This window comes from Myotis brandtii, unplaced genomic scaffold (assembly GCF_000412655.1).
Source record: "Myotis brandtii unplaced genomic scaffold, ASM41265v1 scaffold441, whole genome shotgun sequence".
Classification (NCBI taxonomy): Eukaryota; Metazoa; Chordata; class Mammalia; order Chiroptera; family Vespertilionidae; genus Myotis; species Myotis brandtii.
Window position 1 is genome coordinate 3,095,184 of NW_005366873.1, and position 18,047 is coordinate 3,113,230.

The window sequence follows — 18,047 nt, forward strand, 5'->3', positions numbered from 1 at the left end:
TGGACCAAAGGGTTTCAGGTTCGATTCTGGTCCAAGAGCACGTACCTTTGTTGTAGGCTCCTCAGGCCTGGTGGGGGCTCATGCAGGAGGCAACCAATTGATGTGTTTCTCTCACATCGATGTTTCTCTGTCTTTCCCTCTCTCCCTAAAAATCAACAGGAAAATATCATTGGTTGAAGATTAACAACAACAACAAAAACCATCCAATGTAATAGAACCAAACCCATTTAACATATGAAGCTCACTGTGCTCCAGGTTGAATCCCTGGTGCTATTTTAAATAACTGTTTTTCAGGATGTTTTGAGAAATTCAAATAATGAAATGGATTGGATATTCAAGCTCTCATTTGCTTATGACATAGTCAATGTGAGTATAACATAAGCTTATGTAAAGAACAAATACCATGGTGTTTTTGAATTGTTCTGTGTCTTGGATTAAATCAAACTGTAATCTTTCCCAAAAATTCAGGTCCTTCTCAGATCTCTTCAAACAAAGCGATCCCACTTCTAAAATCTACCACTTCAATCAGATTTCCCATTCTTTTCTCTCTCCCTGACCTCAAATAAATATCAAGAGAGTAAAAAATATTTTATACTAAAGTCAGAAGGGATGCTACATTTACCCAACCAGAAAAGAGGAGGGTACTTACATTTTAGGACAGAACTTTTTGCCCAAAGAAAATCTAATTACTAGATCATAAAGCAAGCTGAAGGATTCCTAATACCACTTTCTTTTTCCTAGTCCCCGATTCTTAATAATACTTCCTTTTTTCCTAGTCCCTGGTTCCTTTCCCCAGGAAATGGGGATCAGTGCCATAATAACCACAAAGCTGTTATACAGGGGGTGCAAATCTGTGAATTTATATATACAGGCAGAATTTTTACTTTGGGCAAAGGGGGCTGAGGTGGCTGTAAAAAGTATGATGATGATGATAATAATAATAATGGCTAAAATATATTTAGTGCTTTCTTTGGCCCCAATACTTTCTAGCATTCTGTATATACTAATTTACTTAATTTTCACAACAAAATATAAGGTAGATCTATTATTAGCCCCATTTCATAGATGGGAGATAGGTCAGATGGGCCATGTCATTATGTACCTAAGGCTGACGTTCTCAACCTGGGCTAAAATACAGCTGTTCTTTCTAAACTCACTGCATCTGTTTATCATAAGAGAGGACCAAGTCAATGACCTGGGGTTGGGTTCTGGTGAGGAAGCCCCTCAGTCCGACAACCAGCAGGGCTGGCTGGTCATCATCTCTCAATCAACAGTCCATCCATCAACTAATAGATTCCTGTGGGCAAGACCCAGCCTGGTGTTGTGAGGGATACAAAGGTGAAACAAAAACTCTGTCCTTCTGGAGTATAAGGCTGTGACTCCTTCAGTGATTTTGACTTTTGGTCCCTCTCTGGACCTCAACCTCCATATGGGTTAAAGGATGAGGTTGGTCTGTTGACATCCAAAGTCTTTTATTTCTCAGGGATTTAATTGCTCTTTGTTTAAGGAGCTGAGTCTTAATGGTCTGTGAGATTTCGATTTCCTGGGCCTTAATGGGAAGCAAGTTAGACAAACAGAAACCTTGTTGGTTTCCTTGTGATTGGGTCTCTATGGACAACACTGGACCAACACTGTTATTTCAGTAAACTTTATTGAGCATCTGTTAATGATTTATCTCCCTCTGGGCACTTTTGTAAGAAAATAACGACTTGTTTCTAATTTTAAATGGCGTAAAATCTAGCTAGAGAAAAAAAACACAGGAAATGCACATATACAATTATTGAAGTGGTGGTGGTAGAGTTATAAAATAGAAGAATGTGACATGGCATCCTCTCCTACTCTGGCTCCTCTCTCCTTCCCTTCACCCACATTTCTCTTCCTGCAGCAAACCCAGGGAAGTATGCTAGATTTCCAGTGATCTGGTTCCTGCCCCTTCAAAACAGCCAACATCATTTATATTGGATGTGAAGAATTCACTCACCAAAGTCTGAATGCCCAATAGATTTAGCCTTTCCAATGTCACCATTTGGCTTTCAAGAAGCATTAAGCCAAAGGTTTCTCTGGAAAAATGCTGGGGTCAGTGAGAATGATCTATATGTATAAAAGCCTAAGCAACCGTTTGACCGTTCAACTGGTAGCTATGATGTGCACTGACCACCAGGGAGCAGATGCTCAACACACAGACATGGAAACATCGAACAGACTGATGAATCTCAGAGGGAATGGGGGAGGGAGAGGGCGGGAAGAGATTAACCAAAGATTTTATATACATATTAGAGGCCCAGTGCATGGATTTTCGCACCAGTGGGGGCCTGGCCTTCAGGAATCAGGTGAAACCGGCAGTCCGATATGCCTTGAGGGGTCCCAGATTGTGTGAGAGTGCAGGCCAGGCTGAGGGATCCCACCAGTGCACGAATTCGTGCACTGGGTCTCTAGTAATTGAATAATCAGCTACCTTAGGTCACTGAGTCTATCCCCTACTCTATGCCAGAAGGACAGCTTGGCACCTTGTTTTGGAAGGATTGCTTTCCCTAGAAATGGAGTGTGCACAGGATGGGACTGGTTAAGGAGGTCACAGTGACCTAGATTAAGGCACTTCGAGGCCAGTTACTCTGCCAGCATTCCTTGAAAGGGGACTAAAAGTAACACAATTCATTGCAGCCTCTTAGAGCTTACCATGGGTGACCTGATATGAACCCAGGCATGGGGCCAACCTCTGTGGGTCAGATTATGCTTCTGGCCACCACAAACCAATCATAAAAACAATTCCTCCCCTGATGTCTATTTGACAAGGAACTCCTGTATGCCAGGTATCATAGAGATTCTGAGATGTCACAGACTTTTCAAAATAACAAGAGGATATTGATTGAGCACCTAATTTTGGTCAAACCTGATTCTGGGAATGGAGGTTGCAGAGAAGTAAGGCTCATTGTCCTATCCCCAAGGAGCTCAACCAGTGGGGCCAGCCTGGGAAGAGGCTTTGGGGAGAATAGCACTCTTCTTGACTTAGAGGTGGGCCTCTATTTCTGAGGAAGAGAAGTCTTGATGGATTAAGGGGGTCAAGGGCAGTTGGTAAAGAAGTTGTTTTGGGTGTTTGAACCTTGGCTCTGCTACTTATTGACCAGGTGACCTTAACTACCCTGAGCTTCAGCTTCCCTGTGAATAAAATAAAGATAGCAGGAGTACCTACTTCCTAGGGTTTCTATAAGGACTAAGGTACGTAAAATGGTCAGAACCATGCCTACCCCATTAAAAGTATCCAATAAATATTAATTGTCAGTATCAGTGGGAGCAGTAGTATCATTACTATCAGAGATAACTCCATTACTAGTACTAAAAAACATGCACTTCCCTATTTCATTCCTTCAACAATCCTATGGGCTAAGTCTACACTTTCCAAGTATAGTAGCCACCAGCCTCATGTGACTATTAAACTCTGGCCACAGGATTAGTCCAAATTAAGATGTGCTATAAAAGTGTAAAATGTCTGCCAGATTTTGAAGACTTAGCAAAAAAACAAAAAAAAATATAAAATACTTGATATTATTATGTTGATTATATGTTAAAATGATAAGATCTCTTAATACATTGGGTTAGATAAACTATATTATTAAACTTAATTTCACTTGTTTAATGAAAACATTAAAAAGTATACCTGTGGCTTGCATTATATTTCAAGTGGGTGGTGCTCTAAGTCATCACAATGAACTTCATTATTAATTCACCAGCTCCAATATTAATATTTACTCCATTTCACGAGGGGGAAAATGAGGCTTACTCAGATCAAGTAACCTGCCCAACTGGTAAGAGGTAGATTGGGGCTTGCTGCTAGTCTGTCTCCGTAGTTGAGTCATGCTACGTTTCCTCCCCACCAAGTTCCAGAGAGCACAGGTGTGGGATCCAGAGATAGAGCCCCCAGGACCATCCCCAACTTTCTAACAGGGAAATAAATGTAACTAGCAGCCAGGTAGGTGATAGAATTGCCAAAACGCATAAAATCTGGTACATAAATCACGCACCTCTCATGGTTCTATTTGTTCTCTGACAATGTACATATGCCCATGCACTTCCATCAAGAGAGAAAAACACCACCACAGAGAGGTACGTCTGTCTCCTGGAGAGGACTGCAACATAGGATTCCGAGCATCCAAACAGGTTGCCTATGCCCTAATAGCATGAGCTCTACTGTCCCTGGATGTCCGGGGAGATTGGTGGTGACCAGAATGTAAACTATCTCATGCCTGGGGTGGGCCAAGGCAAGGGATGATCATGTGTGTCAGAGGTAGTCCTGCTGCATGGAGAGGTCTCTGTGAGGTCAGAGAGAACTCTGGGTTGGACATAAGTCTCCCCAGATTTCAAGCCCAGACCTGGCCAGTTGGAGCCTTTCCTGGAGAAATTCCAGAGGCAGCTCCAGCCAGGCCCCTCCAGGTCTAGTTGAGTGAGTTGTACTTCCAACATGTGATTCAACTCTATTATCTCAGAACACAAACAAGCCACAATGATAAAGGAATATGCCCTCCTGTCTTTCGGGGGTCAGGGGACAAGGGTGGGATACTCACTGTCCCTCAAGTTTCCTTATTGCTTTCTGTATTAGCCTGTATTGCTAATGTAGCGTTGGCTTAGGGCTCTTGCTAAGCTGGGACAGTGACTCAGCCTGTCATCACTGCTGGAGGCAGAGGTGAGTCCCTGAGCTGGTGCCCAAAAGGTCCATGACCCTGTCTCTGGGTGCAGTAGTCCATTCAGGAGCCCTTCTTGGAACCTTGATGGCCAGTGCCTCCTTGTGGCCACACCCATGGATGACTTCACCTCCTTCTCAGCTGGGCTTAAGATTCATTTGAACCTGGCTGTTCTTGTATAAGTGTGTTAAGAGAATTCCTCCACAATCATGTAGGGTGTTGGGAACAGTAAAAGCTAGTGGTTTAGAAGTAGCTGGGCTTTGTAGATAACACAGCCTGGTTTCTATCCCAGCTCTACATCCACTTCTTGGGAGCAGTTTAAAACCCCGAGTTTCCTTGTGAAACAGAGAAGGAGAATATTACCTATCCCAGCAAAGGCTAAATGCGATAGATAACATGTATTTGGTCCCCTGTTCCAAGTACTTCAATGCATAGTGCAAAGTAAGTCTCTAAAAAGGGTTTATGGTTGCTTATTTGTTCATCGCAAATCCATATTACAGTTTGGATGTTCCTGGAACCTCATGTCTAAAATAATCACTTCTCACCCTCTGCCCTTCATAGCCTTCTTTTATCAGCAGAGGATCAGCTGGTTGAGGGGCTGGGCTTGGGAATCACACTGCAGAATTCCCAGCCCAGCTCCACTGCTGTGTGACCTGGGTCAAGTTCATTTTTCTCTTTTCTCATCTGTAAAAGGAGGTTGACGATCATACTACCGATCTCTGCGGTTCACTAGGTGTGACATGAGCTAGTGTAAGTAAGGGACTTAGATGGCTACCTGGCATAAGGTTAGCATTCTAAACTTAAAAAAAGTTCCAGTGAAAGTCTTGAGAAAGAGGTGTTGTCCTTTTTGCTCTTGCTCTGAAACCTCATGGCTGAGGCAGGTATGGGAAGGCCCAGGCTACCCAGCCTGAAACAGGTAAAGCAGCTCTATGACAGCTCTGTGCCTGGGACATACTGAGTTGTCAGTTTTCTCCCAGCTCCCAGACAAAGGATTCTGAAAATAAATGATTCAGAGATTCAGATGAAAGATATAGAGGTCCTTTAGGTCAGTATTTTAAGTCCGAGAAACTGGCAATGTTAAATGACTTTTATTTAAATGCTTCTTCATGAAGTCTTTGAGGTAAGTAAGGAAATAAAGAACCAAAATGGGAACAGTGGGCCCTTCATGTGCCCAAACCATGATGGTTGGCTTCTGGCATGCAGTTAGCCTTTTCCCTTAACCTTCATTTCACTCCTTCTAGGTCTGTCCTCGCAAATAACAGAGAAATGCACACATCTGCCTCTCTAACCATATTTCAAATATGACAGTTCTCATTGTCCAAACTGATCTCTTCCTTTCCCTGTCCTTCCCAAATCATTGTTTCCCTCCTCAACTCTAGGCCTTTCTTTAAACCCCTCTCCGCCCATGGGAAGACACACCCCTACCCTCCCTTGTCTCCTTGCTGGATGAGAACAATCACTGCCTTTCTTTAAAAATTTTTTTAAATTAGTCTTCCTCCTTTATCATATATTCGACCCCCTTGTCCCTCTTTGTCTTCCCTCTACTGGCTTCCCCTCTGGTAACCATCATGCTGTTGTCTATGTCTATGAGTTTGTTTGTCTTATTTGTTCATTTGTTGGTTTCTATTTTATATCCCACATATGAGTTCAATCATGTAGTTCTTGTCCTTTTCTGGCTTATTTCTCTTAAAATGACACTCTCAAGAACCATCCATGTTGTTCCAAATGGCCATATTTCATTTTTCACTGCTGAGTAGTATTCCTTTTATATATGTACCACATCTTCTTTATCCAATCATGCATCAAGGGATACTTAGGTTGTTTCCAGATCTTGGCTATTATAACCCTGCCTTTCTGACTCACTTCCCTTAGCAAGTTTTTTTTATTCAGTAAATATTCTTTATCACATTTTTCATTAAATTTAAGTACATATTTACTTTGTGTCATGCATCATGTCTGATGTCGCATGTGTATGACTGCATTTAATTTCCATGGCCAACCCTATGAGGTAGGGTTCATTGTCATCTCCATTTTGATGAGAAGAAGGAGGCTGGTAGGGGTAAGGTAGCTTGCCCTCTACTAAGTGGCAGAGCTGGGATTTGAACTCAGGACTATGATCACTAAGCTGGCCTTGCCTTCAAGGACCAGAAATTGTTTTCTCCTTTTTGGGTGTCTGTGCCCATCTTGACTCCTTGGGTGAAGGGCCGTGTCAGTGGCTCTTGAACAAATGAACAGAGACAGCTACGTCCCCTACCCTGGGGCTGCACATCTGTGTTCCTGTCCATCTGTCTCTCCTTCCACTGGTGTCCCTTGGCACCTGCTCTAATTCAGTTGCTCATTTTCACTCTCCCAGGGCATGCTGTTCCTTCATAGGAGCCCACTGAGGTCCCATGGAAACCTGAAGCCTTCCAACTGCCTGGTGGATGGTCGGATGCAGGTGAAGCTGTCGGGATTTGGGCTGTGGGAACTCAAGTACGGCCAGACATACAGAACACATAACGAGAAAACAAAAGACCACTCAGGTAACCACTGGCAGGTCTTGGACCCACTAGCTTTTGGTTGAGTGGTAAAGGGGTTCGTTCCTTACCCCATTTCTGCTTCCTGACGCTCATGTGCACAGTACCTGTGGGTGGGTGTTCCGCTGGAGCCAGTGGTGTGCGGCTGCTCTGTTCACCCAAGGAGATGGGAACAGGTGGCACGAGTCCATGGTGTGATGTCTGAGTGAGAGGAACTGGTCCTCATCCCAGCTTAGCTGGGTGACCTGAAACAAGTCACTGTCCTTCCCTGTAGTCCTCTGTGTCCCATCACATCTTCCTACCTTCTCAGTGTAGAATGACCATCTGCCAGGCGCTTTAAGGATGAAGGGTTTGGCCGTTCTGTTCTCTCTGGATTTCAGTATCACTTGAGAAACTTTTAACATTTTATAGGTAGCTGGGTTCCACGCCACAGCCACAGAGTCAGAATATCTGAAGATGGGGTCTGGGCATCACATTGTTTTTAAAGCTCCCAAGTGATTCTGGTGGGCGTCTAAAGACAAGACCTACCATTGGGAGTCAACCTCCTTCTCATGGGAGCAGTGGAGGCAGCTGAGTGCTCTTGCATCTCACCTCCTATGTCTCTGGGTCCTGTTGAGCCCAGTGCCCTCAGCCGTGACCACTTCTCTCTGGAAGCAGCTTTGCTGAGTGCATGTGGGGAGGTCCTGTAACATGAGGTAGCATGTGTGTTACAGAGAAAGCCAAAGGGGGCAACTTAGAAAGCTGTTCGTAGTCATTCCTATTTCTCCATCCTCCAATATATATTTTTTAATGATCATACCTATAATAACACAAGCCTATGCACCTCACTAGAAAAAAAATGTAAGTGTATAAAATATCCAGAATAGATAACTCTAGAGAGAAAATGCAGGCTGATGGTTTTCTGGGGCTGGGGATAGAGGGGAACAGGGAGAAACTGCTTAAGGGGTATAAGGTTTTATTTGGGGGTGTTGGAAATGGTTGGGAACTGGATAGATGGATAGAGGTGGTGGTTGCACAACATTGTGAGTGTACTAAATGCCACTGAATTCTCACTTTAAAATGATTAATTTTATGTTATGTAGGCAATTCAGAAAGGGAAAAGGAACAGCACCTGTCACTGCACAGCCACGAGTTAGCCACTGTGAACATGTTAGTGCCCGTTCTTCCTGGTTATTTTCTCTGTGTTCACACATGGGGACCCTGGTTGCTCTGTAAGTCGGGCACCGTGGGGGCTGACTTCTCGGGGGCTGGATGCTCTCAGTTCTCCTGAGCTTCCTAGAAAGGGAGGCTTTCCGGTTCTACCTGGAAACTCTCATTCTGGGCCTATGTCTCCTTGCTTCACAGAGCTCTACTGGACCGCCCCAGAGCTGTTGCGGCTCCCAGAGGCGCCCCGGTCAGGCACCCCAAAGGGAGATGCTTACAGCTTCGCCATTGTGATGAGGGAGCTGATCCACCAGCATGCGCTCGGGCCTTTTGAGGACCTTGACGAGACACCAGACGGTAACGCTGGGAGCGGCTCCTTGGCAGGCTGTGGTGATCTGGGTTGGCTCACAAATGCTTGTTTTTGTGATTGTTTTTGCTAAATGTTTCTTAATTTACAATTTATTTCATTCTTATTTTTTCTTTTAAAAATTTATATATATTTTTTTAAAGAATTAGAAAACTATTACAGTTTGATTAAAAAAACCAAGGAACTCAGAATGACATAGTTTGTTCTATAACAGCAGCCAGATCCTGTTAGACAATGAGTAAGATCGTGTTGCTTCTCTACACAATAGCCTCCCCTGGCTTCCTATTTTGGGAGTGAAGACTAAGTCCTTACAATGGCCTGCAAGACCATCAAAGGCCTCTAAACCGGCCTCAGTGGTCTTGTATGTTAGTGTCCTAGGGCCGCCATAGTAAGTTGCCACAAACCTACCTGTTGGTTTGAAACAACAGAAATTTACTCTCTCATAGTTCCAGAGGCTAAAAGTCCAAAATCAAGGTTCAACAAAGCTGCACTTCCTCTGGAGGTTCAAGGGTAGATCCATCCCAGCTTTTGGTGGTGGCCCAGCCTTCATGGGCTTGTGGCCACAGGGCTCCAGTCTCTGCCTCCATCTCCACATTGACTCCTCCTGGAAATCCCTTCTGTCTGTAAGGACACTTGTCATTGGATGAGGGCCCACCTGGATAATCCAAGATGATCTCCTCAACCCAAGACACTTAATTATATTTGCAAGACTTTTTTTTTAAGATAAGGTCACAGTCATGGGTTCTGGGGATAAGGACATGGACATAGATCTTTGGGGATCACCAGTCAACCCACTACACCTTCCTGGTTCCATCTCTCCTGGCTTTTTTCTTTCAGTCACACAGGCCACTCCCCACCACCTCCACCCCCTTCAGTGAGGTCCATCATACATTGGTCACGCAGTTAGATTGTTTTGCCACAAATCTGCATTCTGTCTTGGGGTCTTCCAATCCCTCAACTGATATTTTTTAAAATTAGCATTCTTCAAGGTTCACTCCTTGAGCTGTAAAGTTCTATGGGTTTTGGCAAATAGGTAGTGTCATGTATCCACTGTTACAGTGTCATACCAAATAGTTTCATCATCCTAAAAAAAATTCAGGCCCTTTGCCTATTCAACCTTCTCTCCTCCCCAAACTCTTGGCAGACTCTGATCTGTAATATTTATTATTTGTTAAAAGATCTTTTATGTAACATATATGGAACGCAAAATTGTATAAAGCACACTTTGGAGATTTCTACTACAAAATGCATATATACTTCTGAAATCATATAGAGATATGCTTTACTTTAAGAAAAGTTCTATTAGAAAAAATTAATCTAAAAAATGATAAATCAGGGGGTACTTATAGGATTTATATTTAGATTCCTCATTTTCCAGGAGGATTCAGAATATTTCTTATATTCAGATTTATCTGAAATTCTAATCTGTTCCGTGTACTTGGAAACTCAATATGCAAATTTAAGAGCACATCTGTTTAAAGTGAAGCATACTAAATGGCACAAAGTTCCGACATCTGGATATCTAAACCCAAAATGGATTTCAGAAATCCTCAGCCGAATCCGAGACCCCAGGGCATCAGTTCCACTGCGACCTTCCCTGCAAGAGAACAAGGTCAATGAGAAGATTGTGGTCCTGGTGAGAGCGTGTTGGGATGAGTCGCCTGAGAAAAGACCCACATTCCTTTCCATCAAGAAAATTCTACGAGATGCCAGCCCCAAAGGGTGAGTTTGGTGTGCAACAGACATTTTCTCCTCCTCATGGAGCCATTAGAATTTTGAAATCATGTGGCTGTAGTTGCACCTTCCTTCCTTCCTTCCTTCCTTCCTTCCTTCCTTCCTTCCTTCCTTCCTTCCTTCCTCATATACTCAATGCCTACCACATGCAAAGCACTGAGCTACATGCTGGTGAAGGTGGACTGATAAATTCTCCCTTTATTTCACAAATGTTCCAAAAATGGGTCATACTTCCATTGCCCTTCTTGGTCCATTCCAGGCATCACTAATCCATCTAATCTGTCAAGGTCCCAGGGAGATCAGTGACAGGGCCTCTGACTCTATTCAAACCAGCATTCCAAGGGTCATGACTACTCAACTGGGATTGTGCTTATGCAATAAAGAATTATGCACCAACCTTAAAGTAGGTTATTGAGTTAAATTATTCACTCCTCTCAAAGAATGCTCTCAATAGTAACTGGCTTCAATCCAGGATAATTACATCATCTACCACATTGAACATATGAAGGCACAGCCACATTAGAAGTAGCTGGGGTTAGTAGGGGAAGTCCTGTGCTAGGAGTTAGGAATCTACTCCCGATGTTGCCATTTCACTATGCAGCTTTAACACAAACAGCCCTGTATTCTGCATTTTCCACATCAAAATAGTTTTAAATGGTATGTGTCAGGTCAGTTGATATGTCCTGACTTTTTACCCAGAAAATATGGTCCCTAATGTTAAAGCAAGTACATTTCCCATGTGAGCCTCAGGGTCCTCATCTGAAAGATGAGGAATTTAAATTTCTCTGAAGAGCCTTCTAAAACAAGAGTCTATATGATCTAGAAGTGCCCCTTATATCTGTCCTCTGAAAAAACAACAAAGAATGACCTGTCCTAAAAATCTACATTTTCGATTGGCTGTAACAATGGTATGAAGCATGTTGGGCCAGTGAATGCCACCACTTGTTGAGTGTCCACTGGGTTCCAGACTCTCAACATTATCTCCCTGAATCCTTAGAACAACCCTGCAGAGTATATATTATTATTATTCTAAAACTAGGGGCCCAGTGCACGAATTCGTGCACCTCGAAAGGAACTGTGGGCCGCGAGGCTGCAGTGGGCACAGGGGCGGGTCTCAGCCCATCCTCCACGCCTCTGCCTGGCCCCTCTCACCGCAGCCCCCGGTTCTCTGCCTGCCAGGAGCCCCACTCCCGCCACCGCTGCTCCCACGTGCTGACAGCACTGGCCCCGCTTGCACCCGCTGATGGTGCGGAGCGATTGGGTCTGGCGCCAACAGCAGGTGCGAGCAGTGGCTGCTGCCCCAATAAACTCTCAGGAGCAGGGGAAGTGGAGAAGCCCTCAGGGGTGATCAGGGACAGCAGTCACTGCTCGCACCTGCTGATGGCGCCAATGAATTGGGACTGGTGCCGAGTGCCGGAGTGGGTGCGAGTGGTGGCTCCAGCACCAGCTGCGGTGCAAGCGGGGCTGGTGCTGGCAGCAGTGTGAGCGTCGGGCAGGACCACAGTATGCGGGAGCAAAGAATTTTCAGTAACCACCAGAGGCTCACCCCGATGATAGTGACCAGCGCCCCGCCTTGGTCTGGCACCCCCGCTCACCTATTCTACCATCCCACCATGGCCGATGCCCGTCATGTTCCGTGCACGCCCCCTGGTGGTCAGCGCATGTCACAGCGACTGGTTGTATGGTTGTTCTGCTGTTTGGTCTATTTGTATTTTATATATATATATATCCAGATGCAGAAACTGAGGTTCAGAGGAATAAAGGATACAGATTGAGACCTCAGAACCAATAAAGGGCAGGCTCTGTCCTGCCAAATGGCCTCTTTGCCATTGTCACTTCACTGCTGCCCATTGGCAACCCTGAAGTCAGAAACCTTAAGGGCGAGACATGTTTACTTGGAATGTATAGTTGGAGGTTGTGCTCAATTATGATCCTAAAGTTCTTGGAAAAAGACACTAATGTCTGGGTTCTTTTAAAGCCACGTGAGCATACTAGACAGTATGGTGAACAAGCTGGAAGTGTATGCCAATCACCTGGAGGAGGTGGTAGAAGAGAGGACCAACCAGATGATGGCAGAGAAGAGGAAGGTGGATAAGCTCCTGTCCACAATACTGCCCAGGTACTCCAGAGAGTTCGGAGCCTTCACCAAGGGACCCAGGAAGCAACAGCATCGCCACCTAATTGGCCTCAAATGAAGAGAATATTTTCTTTGTCCTTTTTCTAAAAGGACACCGGGTTCTTCTAAAATGGATCAAGCATTTTGTATGTAAATTGGTACACCCTATAAAGAGAGATGGAGGCAAAGGCTCTAGAATCCATAGGAATAGAGAGTGTAGGTCTTTTATTTTTTTATTAAAATTTTTTTCTATAACTTATTGTATTTATTTATTTATTTTTGAATTTAGGTGTTTATGTATGTACTTGACCTGCTTTGCTCAATCATTTTGCTCTCAATCTTTGAAATACATGATACATAAAAATTCCCCAAATGAAATAGTTTATTCTCGGATCATTTATTCATATATGTCAAATGACTACAAAATCCATGCACTTGGTGTCTCAGGAATGAGTTTTTTTTGCAGAATTTCTTTTTTAATAGTCATCTGTATATTGTATTGTGTGTTCAGCACTCAAAGGAAGAGGGTAAAGGAGGGATAAATGGTGATGGAAGGAGACTTGACTTGGGGTGATGAGACCGTAGGTCCTTTACATGGAAGATGGTGGATGCACCAACAGGAGAGTATGAGAGCGTAGGTCTTTTACATGGAAGATGGTGGATGCACCAACAGGAGAGTGACCACTAGATGGCGCTCCAGGTCCATGAGTCTAGCCGATTGCTAACTTTCCAGTATTTCAGATTGTACATCCAAAACCTTTGCACAATACAATACAGTATATACCCATTACTTTAGATTCAAAACTTGCTTTCTTTTTTGTCTCTATTTTCACCTATGCACTTTCTAAAATCTTGGCAGACGCCTCTTCTGTTAAAATTCCTGCACCCTTCCTATGTCTTGAGCAAAGAAATGGGGTTGAGGCTTTGAATGTGTTAATGTGAAATTGGTAGATTGAAGTAAAAATATTGATTTATAGATCAGTGAATGCTTACATTTGCTTCCACCTCTGCAGACCAAGTCTTTATAATCAAACTCTGTAACCATAGGGGGAAATAAAGTGCCCTGAGGGAGAAAATCTTTTTTTGTGACCGGCATTTATGTGACCGGTTCCTCCCCCACCCTAATGAAAATATTTATTTAGACAAAATGCAGGTGGAGAAGCAGGTATTAGAAGAATCCCCTCTAGACGATGGGTTTTGTTAATTAAAACAAAACAAAACAAAACAAAACAAAACAAAACAAAACAAAAACCTAACCCAATGAAGCCAAAGGATCTACCAGGGTGACTTTGTAGGGAGGGGTCTGTAGGAGACAAGATGAATATGACACTGTTAAGTAACCGTTCTTTTCTCTGGTTTCAGCTTCATTGGAGAACAGCTTATAGCTGGAAGGTCTGTGGAACCAGAACATTTTGAGTCCGTGACCGTCTTTTTCTCTGACATCGTTGGATTCACAAAACTCTGTTCTCTCAGTTCTCCCTTGCAAGTTGTGAAGCTCCTCAATGACCTCTACAGTTTATTCGATCACATCATTGAAACTTACGACGTGTATAAGGTGAGATGCCTGGCTGCTGGTTTGAGTGAGGGTGAACCGGCCCTAGATAGCAACCAGGAGGAGTCATGCTGGCAGTCAACCTCAATTCATGGCAGAAACTCAATATTTTATTCCTGTTTGTTCTCTGGAAAAGGACTTGATTAATCAGAGATGTATGTACTTTCCAAGAAGTATCCGTTGTTCCCTCTGTTTTCTTCCATTATTTTATCTCCCAGAAAACTCATTTCTGAAAGAGGCACTGACCTTCTGCTGGCTAATTCCTCCACTTCCCTCCTGAATATACTTCAGAGGCAGAGAGATTTAGCAGGTTCGCTCCTCTTTAAAGGTTGTCTTTGGCTCTGTGACTGATCCTTAGCAAATCAAATGAAGACAGCTTCCCAAGCTTAGACGAGCAGTCTAATAGCTAAAGGTGAGACACCAACCCGCTGCCCAGAGCTACTGTGAGGATGGATGAACAGGGTCACCTAGAATGAAAATGGTTGTGGGAGACGATAACAAAAACGTGCATTGCCTTCTTTCAGCGGGTGATGATGATGGCCGTTTGTATTTTCTGACTTTTCAGCCGAGGCCAGATCATGACTCCAGAGTGCCCATGTCCACTCATGCTTGGAGGGCAGCCACAGTGTACCAGTCTGACCATGATTTTAGGGCTGTGCTATGGCCCTGGGGCCAGGGAGGTTTGGGGGACAGCACAGTCATGTTCCTCAGTGACATGTCCTCAATTATTATCCCCCAATTATTGTTGCTGCTATTCAAGACAAAGGAAAGGATGGCATGAAAATTTCAAAGAGCAGATCACTTACGCTCAACAGAACCTATCTGACTCAGGGGGGCCTCCTCTGGGGTTTCCTCTTAGTGTTATCTGTGCAGTTAGGTTTTGTATGAGCCGGTCTAGAATCAATTTGTGTTTCTAAATGTGCTTGCGGTGGGGAGAGATAGCATAGAAGCAGTTAGACTTGTGTGCTGGTTAACTCTGCAAGTTCAGGGTAACCAGGAGACAGAGGTGTTTGTACCACCTGCTAATCTGAAATTCCACATTTTACCACATCATCGTTGGAGTCTGCTAAAATGCAAACGTATCTGGAAAGGGCTATATGTAACGTTAAATTTAGACATGTCATTTATTCTCTGTAGTGAAGGAGAGATCTGAAAGCTGATTTTATTAGGAGGATGGGGAGAGAGGAGGACCGATCAGACAGATACATACATGGATCCACTTGATCCTTCAAGATTTACCCCATCAGTACACTGCTGCCTGTCTAACTGGTTTTGAATCTGGGTTGGAAAAACAGGGTCACCACCACTATCAGATTTCAGAGAAGGAAGCAGTGATTGTGGCGAGGAAGGCTTGGGGCAGGAAGGCTTTGAACCTGGACGAGGGCAAATTTGATAAAATGCTGGGACTTTGATGGAGTGGAGGTTAGGGAGTGTGGCCCTTCAAAGTCTGGGGCCTCAAAGCAAGGTCCCATAATGAGGGACCTTGATCTCTGAGCCCACCCCACCCTCATGGTGAACACAAGGCTACGTCATTGCTTTGTTTCCAGGTCGAAACCATTGGAGATGCGTACATGGTGGCTAGTGGACTTCCCATCCGCAATGGAACTCGGCACGTGGAGGAGATTGCCACCATGGCCTTGCACTTCCTCAGTGCCACCGTCCACTTCCAGATCGGGCACATGCCTCAGGAGAAGCTCAAGCTCCGTATCGGCCTCCACACAGGTAGACAGCGCTGGCGGCAGGTGGCCTCATGGTCCAGGTGTGGCAGCAGGTAGTTCCGGTTTCAAGTCCTAGGGCTTTTAGGAAACCCTGAAACTAAATGGTAACATCTTAAGGAAATAAAAGGTTGAATTATGTTCACATGTATATTTCTAGTTAGCTAGATTGCTTGGTAACAACAAGGACACACAAAGACTTCCAGGTGAACCAAAAATGAGGAGAAGAGCCCTAACTTGTTTGGCTCAGTAGATAGAGCGTCGGCCTGTGGACTGAAGGGTCCCAGGTTCGATTCCGGTCAAGGGCATGTACCTTGGTTGCGGGCACATCCCCAGTAGGAGGTGTGCAGGAGGCAGCTGATCAATGTTTCTCTCTCATTGATGTTTCTAACTCTCTATACCTCTCCCTTCCTCTCTGTAAAAAATCAATAAAAATATATTTTAAAAAAATGAGGAGAAGAAACCAGGAGATTACATTGGGCAACTTTCCCTCCATGCCTCTGCATCTGATGCCCTTTGATCTGCTCTGTTTCTGATAACCTCATGGGCATGTGACTCATGCAGAGTCCCTGCATGTGGTTCAGTGCTCTTCTGTCTCTCTCCAGAAAGTCTTAATCAGTTTTGAATGAGGGGTCCCTTTTTATTTTTTTTTTACTAAGACCTGCAAATTGTGTAGCCATACTTGCTCCTACCTATTCTTATGGCTTTACTTAGGTAAAACCTGGCCCCAATCAGAATGAATTAGCCCCAAGTTTGTGTTGCTGTTGCTTTGTTTATATTTCCAGTGCATGAATAATATTATCAATAATTTCTGTCTTAGTTAGCGTGGTTGTTATAACAAAATACCATAGACTGGATGGCTTAAACAGCAGGTATTTTTCTCACAATTCCAGATGCTGGGAAGTTCAAGATCAGGATTCCAACATGGAATCCCTGTGGGAACACTTCCCGGCTTGCAGATGGCGGCCTCTGGCTGTGTCCTCACTGGTGGACAGAGAGAGCTACCGTGTCTCTCCCTCTTTTTATAAGGGCACTAATGCCAGCCTAAGGGCTCTACTTTTAGGATCTCATCTAAACCTAATAACCTCCAAAGGCCTCACCTCCGAATACCAACCTATTGGGGATTAGAGCTTCAACATGTGAATGTGGGACAGACACAAGCATCCAGTCCATAACAACCGGTTATGTTGTTTTCCACCGGAAGTGTGTGTGTTCTGCAGTTTGCCTCTTTGTGATCCCTAAAATCTATTGCCAAGCTTTGCCCTCGAGGGCACTTAACATTGATTGAATTGCATTTGTTGGTCTGATGTGTACCGTGGAGTCCAGTCCTTAGGAATGCAGACCGGTTTTGGCCATCAGTTCTTCCCTCTGCAGGTCCTGTGGTGGCTGGTGTGGTGGGAACCACCATGCCCAGATACTGTCTGTTTGGAGACACTGTGAACATGGCCTCCAGAATGGAAAGCAGCAGCCTGCGTGGGTATCACTTTCAGTGCGTGGTAAACACAGTGTCACTGTCCCTCCAGGCCCCTGTCTTTAACCGGAGGGTATTTTTAGAAGACCTATTTGCATTTTTGTCTGCTGGTTTCCATTTCCAGGGGAAGATCGCTATCCACTTCAGACAACACCGGTTGCAAGCTTTGTAGGTGGAGTTTCACACCGTCCTCTCTGTGGAGCCCTGTAAACAGCCTGCCTCCTTCCAGAACTCTCCATTCTAGCTAGGCAGGCACACATACAATCAGGTTGCTTGAATGAAGAGCAGGAGGAAGCAGACTTTTTCTGTACAGGGCCAGACAGTAAATATTTTAGGCTTTATTGGCCAGAGTCTCTGTTGCAACTACTTAACTGCTATTGTGTGTGAAAGCAGCCGTTGAGAGTATCTAACTGATGGGTGTGGCCATGTTCCAATAAAACTTTATTTGTAGGTACAGGTGGTGGGCTGGATTTGGCCTGTGGGTGGTAACTGGCCCATCTCTGATGTATAGTTTTGTTGTTGCTGAACAGACCTGTGGCCAGGAGTTCCAGGGGACAGCAAATTGTTTTGTTTTACAGTAGTTTTGTTGCATTGATAAAAGCTCTTTTAGCTTCTAAGTAGAGATTTTAAGGATAAATTTTGAAAGTGGGAGCCCAGGCATGTGGAGTTCCCACTTGAATATGGAGTCAGTTCCGTTTTCAGGTCATAGACTGAACATATCAAAGTGTGAGCAGTGCCCAATAGTGCCTGAGCAATG

The 18,047-nt window shown here is 44.3% G+C and overlaps 1 protein-coding gene across 1 annotated transcript in view; it reads left to right on the forward strand.

Annotated features, from left to right (window-relative positions):
- LOC102258634 (guanylate cyclase 2G-like) overlaps positions 1–18,047 on the forward strand; it is a 36,790-nt gene that overhangs the window by 16,756 nt on the left and 1,987 nt on the right. Inside the window, exons 12-19 of the mRNA XM_005874564.1 lie at positions 295–366; positions 7,030–7,198; positions 8,537–8,692; positions 10,247–10,424; positions 12,415–12,555; positions 13,915–14,107; positions 15,652–15,826; positions 17,194–17,292. Of these exons, the coding sequence (XP_005874626.1) occupies positions 295–366; positions 7,030–7,198; positions 8,537–8,692; positions 10,247–10,424; positions 12,415–12,555; positions 13,915–14,107; positions 15,652–15,826; positions 17,194–17,292 (1,183 nt within the window). The remainder of the gene's footprint in view (positions 1–294; positions 367–7,029; positions 7,199–8,536; positions 8,693–10,246; positions 10,425–12,414; positions 12,556–13,914; positions 14,108–15,651; positions 15,827–17,193; positions 17,293–18,047) is intronic.